The sequence below is a fragment of the Rhea americana genome, unplaced genomic scaffold (genome assembly GCF_003343005.1).
Source record: "Rhea americana isolate MKP2758 unplaced genomic scaffold, rheAme1 scaffold_143, whole genome shotgun sequence".
Lineage (NCBI taxonomy): Eukaryota > Metazoa > Chordata > Aves > Rheiformes > Rheidae > Rhea > Rhea americana.
In genome coordinates, this window is record NW_028185517.1 from 2327060 (window position 1) to 2337855 (window position 10796).

General features: G+C 40.6%; 2 protein-coding genes across 2 annotated transcripts in view; one reads left to right on the plus strand and one right to left on the minus strand.

The window, feature by feature from the left end:
* Positions 1-3789, plus strand: part of CENPS (centromere protein S) — a 4197-nt gene extending 408 nt beyond the window's left edge. The window contains exons 2-5 of the mRNA XM_085298908.1: positions 66-269; positions 1052-1085; positions 1721-1787; positions 3023-3789. Of these exons, the coding sequence (XP_085155034.1) occupies positions 66-269; positions 1052-1085; positions 1721-1787; positions 3023-3178 (461 nt within the window). The 3' untranslated portion in view covers positions 3179-3789. The remainder of the gene's footprint in view (positions 1-65; positions 270-1051; positions 1086-1720; positions 1788-3022) is intronic.
* A 2805-nt stretch (positions 3790-6594) lies between these two features.
* On the minus strand, positions 6595-10777 carry DFFA (DNA fragmentation factor subunit alpha; the record flags this gene model as incomplete). The annotated part of the gene is made up of 5 exons (XM_085299018.1): positions 6595-7677; positions 8436-8590; positions 8977-9166; positions 9988-10118; positions 10582-10777. Coding segments are annotated over 5 exons (876 nt in total), but the record flags the coding sequence as incomplete, so codon positions are not given.
* Between the last annotated feature and the right edge of the window lie 19 nt (positions 10778-10796).

Below are 10796 nucleotides of genomic sequence, written 5' to 3' on the forward strand. Positions count from 1 at the left end.
CCGGCTTGCGCGCCGGGACGCAGCGGGGCCCTGCGGTCGGACGGCGCTTTGTGCCGGAGCCGTTTAARTCGCCCCCGCGGTTTGCGCGCGAGCTGGTGCACCGACCCGTAGGGACCCGACCCGGAATCATCTGGGGCTGTTTCAGAGGCTGAAGGCTGCGGTCCACTACACGGTCGGCTGCCTGTGCCAGGATGTCGCGGAAGACAAGGACGTGCGGTTCAGCAAGCAAAGCGTTGCAGCGATTTCAGAGATCACCTTCAGGCAGTGCGGTACGGGAGTCTGCGCGTGCCTGCGCAAGAACAGCTGCTGGGCACCGTGCTTTAAAAAATAGCGCTGGGGCTCGTTATCACTGATAGATTCGTTTCTTGCTTTGGTTTCTCTAAAATGCAAGAAATACTGATTATAATTTTCAGGACTGGAAAGAGCATTTAAATGCACGTGAAATGTTCTGTGTGGACCATCCTSTGTGCGACAAAGTGACACCGAAGCTACGATTGCTTCTCATAATTTACTTTGATTCACAGGAGCACAGCTGTGTCAGCAGTTGCAATGTGAAGTGATGGGCTCTACTTTTCCTCTGAATGTGTGAGGGTTAAGGTGTAAGAATTTAGAAAGAGCGTACTGTTTGGCGGTCTGATCATCACGTTTGAAAATTCCCAYGTGCACCAGCACAAATCTACGTCCCTGCTACACCAGGGGGTTGTTCAAGTGTCTCAGGATGAGATCCTAAATGTATAATTGAATCTGGTTAGTTCTTGGGTGGGGGGAATTTATTAGCTAATAGTTTTCAATAGAGGCTTATGCATGAAGAGCATCCTGTSAGCTCCTACACAGTTGTACGAGACTTTTTTTTTTTGTATTTGTTTGTATGTGTTCACCCTTTGTCAGCCTCATTGTTCCTGTGTCTATGAAATATTTGAAAATTAAATAAGCATTGTACCTCTGAGCTATACTTTTTACGTTTTAATAGCTATAGAAGTGTAATAGATTTTTTTTTCTACTCAGAGCATTTTAAAATATATGGTGTCTTTTCTCTTTTTTTTTCCTCCAGAAAACTTTGCAAAAGACCTTGAAATGTTTGCAAGGTAGGTACTAGAACACTTGATTGTTGCAAACACTTGCTTTTCTTGGATGTTACTCAGATAACTGGATAATCTTTAAACTATCTCTTGTACTTCAGATTTCAGAGGGTTTTATTGGCCTATCTGTGAATTGCAGGTCAAGCTTTTGTTGTCCTTCAAGACCACCAAAATTCTCTCCATTTATGAATTTTCAGAGAAGTCCTTCATACCTCCACCAATCTACATTGTTTTTCTTCATCTTAAATTAATGACTTCATGTAATTGTCAACTGGGTTGATAGGTAATGGTACCAGGTGATGTAGGAGTGGCAGATGCTTACTAGCATGCCTATATTTCATCTGGTTGCTCTAATGAAATAAGGAAATATTTTAAAGAATTGGGAAATAAAAAGAGCCATGATGCTTGATATGCTGGTTGCCAAGTTCTACTGTGTTTCTACACAGAAGTGTAGGAATTCAGATATACACAAATGAATTTGTAAAATAAGCTTTTATGTATTATATTTAGAGTAAATTGGTGCATTTGGTTTACTGGTTCCCTGTTTAGTCCTATTAGCTACTGCTCTCAATTAAATGCCTTACATCCTCACATAACAATGTTGACGAACTCATTGATGTTAATTTTTCTGTTTTATGCAGGCATGCAAAACGAAGCACAGTCACTGTAGAAGATGTGAAACTTTTGGCTAGAAGGAGCAATTCTTTGGTGAGATAAACTATATTTTCTTTCTCACAATATTCTTTTTAAAACAACTGGTCAGTTCTCAAAGAGTATTTGAATTAAGGCCATAAATGCTGAAGCAACTGTTGCTTAAGCAGTTTCACTTGTTTACAAAAGATAGATGGGCAAGACCGTCTCCTAAACAATGTTCTTAGCAATTTAATTTTTCTTTCTTTCWTCTTATTCTGCTTCTCGACAATATGCCTTACTATGGGGACATAGATGTGATTGAAATCCAAGCAGCAATATTTGGGCTATAACAGAGCTGCTGAGGTTCCAAGTACAATAAACAACAGACATATTACAGCATTGTCACTTGGGGAAAGTAAATCATTTTTTTTTCCTAACGTTGTGTTTCTTTGTTTTAGCTTAAGGTCAGGGATAGCTTGAGTCTTCCTCAAGCTGCTGGGTTTCTTAACATCATTAATATAGGAATGGTTCACCGTGTATTCTCTCACATGCTGGTCTCTATAAAGTCCAGTGGTCTTCCTTTCACTCATATGTTAAGAAATTCCTTGTAAATGCTTAGTTTTGATGTGAAAAAGAAGACAGTGCCTACACAAAGAGGAAGCCCTTGTCATTATCTGATACTTGTTAACTCTCAAAAATGTATTCAGCATGGCATAAAAATATAAAATGCACCTCTCTCTGGGTTCTAAGGACTTTACAGTCTAAACAGATGCTTCTGTTCAAAAATAGAATGTATGTGCAAATTAATGTGTCTCTCTGCATGAATACATCATGTGCTGATTTTAGTTTTATGTAAGTAGGTTTTTCCTTCCATGTATGATTTGAAATATGCAACTGTACTCACTTCTGCAGGCATGATAAATGCTGGAGCTGAATTTTGTGTTTCCAGCTATCAGCTACTGTTCATTTCAGTCGGGTCCAGAGGACTCTTGCGCTTGCCTTATTATTGCCTTACAGTATTTTAGCTCTGTAAACTRCTACTCTGGATAACCACTGACATTGCTGTTCTGGTTCTAGTGGTGGATGTAACATACCTTTTTAAATCCTAGTCTTGCCAGGGCATTTCGGATATCTAAATATATTCAGCTTAGACTGAGGGCCTTGTGCAAGAGTTAAAACTGTTTTATGCTTATCATCTTTTTTTTGAAATGACTTTTTTGGTAATAAAATTTTGCCCAGTTAATTTCCCTTAGGATACATGAACAAATGAAGTTTCAGTGTTAGATGACTGACTAGTTTATTGTTTTTAGCTGAAGTATATCACACAGAAGAGCGAAGAACTTGTATCAAGTAACATRGAGCAAAAGGAAAGGAAGAAAAAGAAGTCCAGTTCAGCAAAGGCAGGGAGAATTTCTGAGGAACAAGCAGCAGCTGTGGCTGAGAGCGAAGATTCCAACATGGCATGATTTTCCTTTCAAGTAACTTCTCTGTTCTTCTTATCTTACTACCTTAGTGCAGTTAGAGATTGCTCTTGCAAGTTAGCAGTAGTATTGAAGATTTAATATTTTAGGTGAATGGGGTTAGTGCCTTTTTTTTTTTTTTAGTTCCAAAGCTGAAGACCATCAGAATTCAGCAAAGTTTACAGCAATTTAAGCAATTTAGGCGATTTTGTCTAAGAGATAAGTCATTAAAAAAATCTGTTTTCTAAAAAATCTAGAGCAAAGCATTCTTACTGAGCATAAAACTTTATGTGCACCTCCCTGCATGCTGATACTTAGTTTTTCTGCTAATTGTGTGACTATTCCTTGCTCTGTTCTTAAAATACTTCAAGTATTAAGTTTTTTCCCCCCCTTTTTTAGTGGCATGTCTCTCACCTGTTGTCTTGATAATTAAAACTTCTTTCTGTCACTTTGTCTTGTGATATTGCTGGTGTACCATCCTCTCTTTCAATAGGTTGCATGACACACATCTTATTAAATATGGCCTCCTTAACGGTGTTCTGAAACATATCACCATTGCCCTCTGCCGGGCTGATACAGGCTTACCAAGTGCTGATTGATATATATATATATATATATTTAAAAAAGCAGATTTAAGGATACACGTTAATAAATACAGCCTACAGAAATGAGGATTGGTATCTGATTGAGATCTGCATGAGAAATTTCAGCAAGTGAGAGAATGCTTGCCTAAGATAGCCTMAACTAAGCAGCAACAGAAGAAGACAGGCTTGAACTCTGTTTTCTCCTTGCTCTTTGTTACCAGAGACAAGATATTCTACACTGAACTGAGTCTCAGTAATGTGATTATCTAAAGATCTGTAATAAAGTCTACCATTTAAAAAAAAAATTTGATTTACAAGGTTAATCGAACTGTTAGGTTTAAAAAGTCATTAAATGAAAATGTTTTAGGAGTTTTCAGCTTTATTCAATTGATTGTACTATTGAAAAAGATCCAAGAAGCAGTATATAAACTTGACCATTAAGAAATGATTTTTCATAGAAATTACAGGATGAGGTACAGCACTGAAGTCTATTAGCTAATCTCATTTTTTCAGTGGAGAGGTTTGAAGGATCTTGACTAATAGAATTTTGAAGAGTCAAAGTATGTAAGTATTACACACTTATTCTTGTTGCAAGTAACACCCAGGATTATTATTAAACAGTAAGAAATCTTATTTTGACACAATAATGTGTAATCTTTCTTCCTCCTTGGCATTTACACTAAAAAAAGAAAATAAGAAAGAAGTAAAAGGAATAGAAAGAGCAAGTTTTAGAAAAGCGAATGAATCGGCAAGCTTAATACCTTCCAGACACTCAGTTCTTTTGGATTTCAAACTGAGTCTTTAAAGATTGACAGACTAGTTATACCACAGAAGTAGTCCATGCAGAACAATCACAGTAAGTCAGTGGCAACTTCACCACAATTGCCAAGTGGTCATCAACTAATGGCAGACAACCTTGCAGACTATTGCTGTTCTCCTCACTGGTACCAAACATCCTTAGGAAAAGTGTAGCTATTTTATGTATATTAACCAGAAGGAAGTCATCACTTTCTTTCACATAAGAAACTATTTTCATCAGGCACTWAGAGTTACTGTTTCTCCCACCTGTGAAGAATGTTTGCTTGTTCTGCAAGCACCAAAAGGAACAAACGTATGCAAAGAGCARCAGCCTACCTCCATTCCTACCTGAGAGGATAGCTCTGAAGAATTAAGGTTTTTCTCCKCTTATTAACATAATATCCCACCAAAGGTTTGCTCAATGATGCTTCAGCAGTGCCTGCTCTTTCAAGAGGCTTAGTAGTGAGTGCTCTTACTGCTAACTAATCCCTTCTGTTTGTAATTAAACTTTTTCTCGCCCCTTTTTCCTGTACATTAAGATTATGCCCCTGGAAAATACCACATTGCATTGTAGCTTGACAGTATCAAATGCAAGACTGAATACCTGTTACTTAATCCTGCCAAGGATTTTAGAGCCGTAAAGGGAATATGATCAGCAGTGTCATATTTAAGATAGCATTTATAGTAATTGTGTAGTAAGAACTGCAATATTTAATGATTTACAGGCATATGAAGTTCTAACTCTTTAGGAAAAAAGGAGGGAAAAAAAAGGAAAAAGCAAGCTGTCAATTTTTTCCCCTTAAGGCTAGACTGGAGACATCATTGCCTTCCTACCAGAAGGACCAACATGGTCTCTGTGACTCCATCCCAAATTTTGGCTGTAAAGAGGTGTGTTAAATATTCTTAATATATGCAGGATCAAAGTAGTTATGCTGCTATTTTACATATATATGAAAAAGCTACAGGTAAAACCCTTCTTTCCACTTATACAGCATGAACAAGATTTCCATTGCTAAGTTGAGCTGTGAAAAGAAAGCAAAAGCATTTCAGCTTTGAGCAAGATGTGAAAAAAAGGTTTATAATAGGAAGAATGGTAACTGCAAGCYGAGAAGTGAGGTCACAGAAAAAGCCTGCTGACAGCTAGTTTGCTCACCACACTCAATTTAAATTGGTAGCTACTGTAATTAGCTTCACAGATCATAATAGAACATGCTTCAAAAATGCTGCTGAAGTACTGCCAAATATTCTCTTTCAGAAAATCTTGAATTTAAGAAGCTTGTCATAGAAGGAACATCTTAAGTAGCTATTTAAAGCAGTGGGAAACCTCTTTATCTGCCATGGCCTATAATATTACAGGACAAAAGCGTGTATTGTATGAAGCAATTACTTGCTCTAGCAAAGCAGACTGACCAAGCTTCCTGCCCCCCTTCCCGCAATACAGGGTGGTACTTAACAGCCTGCACTGTTCCTTTATTCTGAGCTATATAACTGGCTCTAATTCCAGTCAGTTCCACATGGGTAATCTCATTGGAGGTTAAACATTTTTGCTTACTAGCTCAAGGGCCTTAAAACTACCAGTGTAACTGCAATAAACATTCTAGCCAGTTAAACTTTGTGTATGCCACAATTCAACTGGAATACAAGTATTATCTTGTATGCATTATCTGAATGCCCGCTCTAGCAGCCAGCACTATTTAAGGTTACACTGAATCAAGGGGTTTTACATGAAACTAGAAGAAACATTTGCACCCAGTAAGACTTATTCTCAGCAATTTTTCAGCTCAGCTTTCAGATTCTTCCATATACATCTTCTGYTCTCACAAGAGAAGAGATTTTGTGAGCTATGTGAGAATTCTGGTGTAGTGTCACCAGTGTGAACATGCACCATACCTAAGTAATACCTTTGGAAGGGTTAAATACAGAATACTTCTACTTAAGGAGACCTGGGCAAAATACAAGTTCTCCCTCTATCCTTGAGGTAATCTTGTACTTACCACCACATTCTTTAATCATAGCAGCCAGTGGGAATATCAAAACTAGTTCAACAGTATAGTAAAACTGTTTTAATGACATTCAAAAAACCCACTTCAACCAATTTAAAAATAAGCCAGTTAATACACAAAAAAGTGTCATGATACTGTGCCAATGATTAAGACAGAAATACAGACAGGCCCAACACAAGGACTTATGCCCCAGAGCCTTTCAAAACAAGCATTTCCACTTCCGCTCTGTGTTAGAAATACTAGTGCTTGTACAGCACCTGAGGCAGGTGTACCTTGCAGAAATAGTAAGGAAGTTAAAGGGTTTTAATTTTGCTTTCATTGATGAAATTAGCATGAGAATTCAAGTTTCTAGATCCCAGGCTGGAACTCAGAGCCAGACAGCAGCTGGGGAGGAGGAAAAAAAAAAACAACTCACTATGATGACAGTTTAATTAGACCCAATCACAATAAATCCTACCAAAGCATGAGTGGTGTGTGTTTAGTGAGCAACCCTCAAAGTGCCTTCTTTCTAATCATTAACTGCGCTTCACAGCGTCCTTTGTGAGGTAGATATTTTCCCACTGTTTTCCTTGTAAAGGAAGGAAGACAAGGTAAGCATATTGCCTGAGGCTTCAGAGAACAGATCCAGTATTATCAGATGGAAGTTTCTGGCTCACACCACAGTATTCAGAGCTGAACTCTYGCATGCTATGTTTAGCAATACCATTGTTCTAGTATTCTGCAAAAAGTCAAAGTCCCTTCAGTTACACATGATTGGAGTCATCATAGGAGTTTAACTCAGGACAATGTCCAGATTTTAGTTGTCCAGAGCCAGACCACAGTATGGCCAGCAAACCGTGGATGTATTTTGTTTGTGTTGGTACTAATGCAAAAGAGACTTGTATTTCCTTGACACTTGAAGCAGTGCTACACAGCCTTATTTCTTCCGTTTTGAACTAAGCCAGTCTCCCCAGGGTAGTGTTTTCTTGCCCTTTGATGTGCTCCTCAGGGAATGCAGAGTCTGCACTTGTTGTAGACGCTTAGAGAGCTCCTGATCGCAGGCCTGCTGAAGAGCTTCAGCTTTCTGCTTGTCCCAGCTTAGAGCCAAGGCCAAGGCTTCTGTGTCTTCTTTGAAAACCAGCTACAATAAGAGACAGATTTTTAATCTTAAAAAAAAAAAAAAAARAAAAAAAAGCTTCTCTACCATTAACCCGTCTACCCACATTAAGAACAGCAGTAATGAGGCATCTGTTTAATACTGGCAGCAATTTGGCTTGGAATGACTTCCTGGCTTCCATTTTCTATCATTTGGGCTACAGTGCTTTTTCTCTTTAAAACTTTAAACACCACTTACAGCTTGAAGCTATATTCAGAGGTTCAAAGTAACAAAAAGCAGTTACTTAGTTTCTGCAGTAGGGAGAAGCTAGGGTAACAAGTTCATAGTAACGGGGAAAAAAAAATAAATTAATTCACTACTTTGTAATGGTTAAATCTTACCTAGACTTTTTCTAAGCTACGGATGGACTTTCCAAAATAAGGTAGCCTTTATTTTGATTTGGAGATATAAAAGATATAAAGCTAGATGCATCTGCATCCAAAAACAAGCTGGTGAGACAGCTGAAGTACTGGCTGATCAAATTACCAAGATTTAGCAGAGATCCAAAACAAGATTCTTGTGGCTTTTGGGGGAATTAATTCTAGTACTTGGAAGAGCATCAGCAGGATACTACAGAGGAGCTTCAAGCAGGGGAACGGAGTTACTGAAGCGCAGAAACAGAGTACATCTCGTCTCTTTCAGATTGAGATATATTGACAGCAGAGCCTCCAGAGGCAAGGACAGCTTCCCTCATAACCTTTCTCTCTGGAGGGAGTGCCAGAAGATGGCTTTTTCTCACCTACCTCTAAATCTTGACTGTCCAAGCAGAGTTCTGGGGCAGGTTTCTCTTTCAGAGCAGCAAGGATCTGGTCACTGAGTGCTGTTTTGGCTGAAATGCCTGTACTGCTGGTACCTGCRTCAACCACATCCATCTCCTTTCTTGGTACAGTCTCAGGTTCTAAAAGGTAGCATAATCATTACAGTCTATGATAAACATAGGACAGGAAGAGTTGCCTAAACTGCATTATTACTTTTGAAATTAATAAGGTATAATGCTAGTGTTTAGGTGCAGAAGTCTGTTACAGGAAATGCAAGATTACCGACAAGTTAAGCTTTTCCCCAGTCTTTAGCTTTGGATATTGCTGTGTCCTCCTGCTTACAATGGAAGTACTCCTGGTCTCACCCAGAGAGAGAATTATTATGCTCATCAGCTATTACATCAATCACATAAATAGCTGCTCAGCAAGTGACTTACTCCAGTCCTTCTTCTCCCCTTATTTATTCCACTCAACCACTTCAATCTTCTCTGAAAAGTCTTTCTCTAGCAACCTAATGCTCCCTTACCTGCTACTTTGCTGAGGATACTATCCTCATTTTTCAGGGCCTCTAGGTAGAGTTGCAGGAGCTGCCTTGACTGGCGTTCTTCTTCTCGTCTGTCCAGCACCTGCTGCAGGGTGTCCTGCAAAACTTGGATTTTGGTTTGACTTTGCTCAAGTTCCTCTGCCAGGTCTGAACACGGTACATCAATAAGCACCTTAAAAACAACGAGAGTGCTCCTGTTATATGGACTGATTTAGTAACTCATTCCATTACACCAATTACAATATAAACAGCAAGCTTCTCAAGTGACACAGAGCCCCTACCTTCATGGAAACCCTATATGTTTACAAGGTTTTCACATCACAGCAAGTCAGCCAGGTTATGAGAGGCTGTAGTAGTATTCCACCAGACAGCATTCTTCACCAGCAGCCAAAAAGCATTCAGGAAGGCATGGAACCATGTGGATTTAGAATAGCAATCCTAAAAACTCCTAGCAATCAAATTACCACTTTTTAATGCGCATGGCAATACAGAAAGGAAAGCCAACAGAGTCTGGCCTTTGGGAAGCTATAGGTTGCAAGAAGACAAAAAGAGACATGTGTCATCAAGTCTCACCATAAACAAAGTGAGAAGTGGTCAGATACTGAAATGACAAGCTCTCGAAGCTCACAAGAGGTCTGCAAAACCCTCTGGACTACACAGACTTGGAGTGCTGGTCAGCCCTGCCTTTTGACACGTTAAGCTGGTGTCTGGAGTCTACCTCAGCTGCTGTTCGGCCAGAACCTGACTTTTGCCCTTCCACAACCAGAATTGTAAAGCCATGCTGTGAGGGACAACTATTAAGAGCATCTTTCTCCAACACTTTTGCTTCTATGGGAAGAAATATTTTCCCTTGAGGAGAAAGGGAACCACAGCCAGACAACAGCAGCTGAATTTCAACTTGTTTCCTTATTTGATTCTTTGCTGTTTACTGAGATAAGTGGATGAGGAGAAATACAAAAAAAAAAAGAGCAATTAGGGAATTTCCCACTGTACCTGGAGGTCATCTTCAGACATCAAAATTATATTAGACAGGTCATCCTTCAGCTGCCTGGCCAACTGCTTCCACTTCTCTACAGCACTATCCACTTCATCTATAGACTCTGAGAGCCAGGTAGTACCACCATCTGCCACAGAAGAGTCATCAGCCAGAAGATGGAAACTTTAAAGTTACTAAGATAGGAAGGAGAGTCATGACTTCCTGACTGAAGCTGTTTACCACTGTTTAGGTTCTTTGGCTTCAGTGTCAGAATCGGGAAGCAAGATCTGTAGTGCTGGTACAGCGCACTTAGACTGTCATTTGCTGAACGCGGTGTCTCACAGCTCAGCCTCCCTGCGTGGCTGATCAGACGGCACAACTTTTAGGCAGTCTCCATTCTTAGCCCCCCAGGGTCCTCTCAGTTGCACAGCTCGCACTGGCTGCTGTTTGCTCGCTGCTCTGTGGAGGGACAAGTCCTGCAGCGCACGACCCTTTTCCGTGCGAGGGGAAGGAGCCGGGCCGTACAGCTCACTCCTCCTCTGCCCGCGTCCGCCCAACTCCACCAAGCGGCCCCGCCTGCCCCTCCCCMCGCACCGGCACCCGCGGGGTACCTCGGTTCTTGCCGGACCATTTCTCGTTCTTAGCCAGCGCCACGAACTCGGTGTCGGCCGGCAGGCAGGAGAAGTAGTCCTCGTCCTCCACAATGGTGCCGTCCGCCGCCAGCACCAGCCTGATGGGCCCGCCGGCCTCGTCGATGGCCAGAGCGCCGCCGGCTGCCGGGCGGGACGAGAAACACGGTGAGACGGGGCGGGGAGGGCGGGGAGCG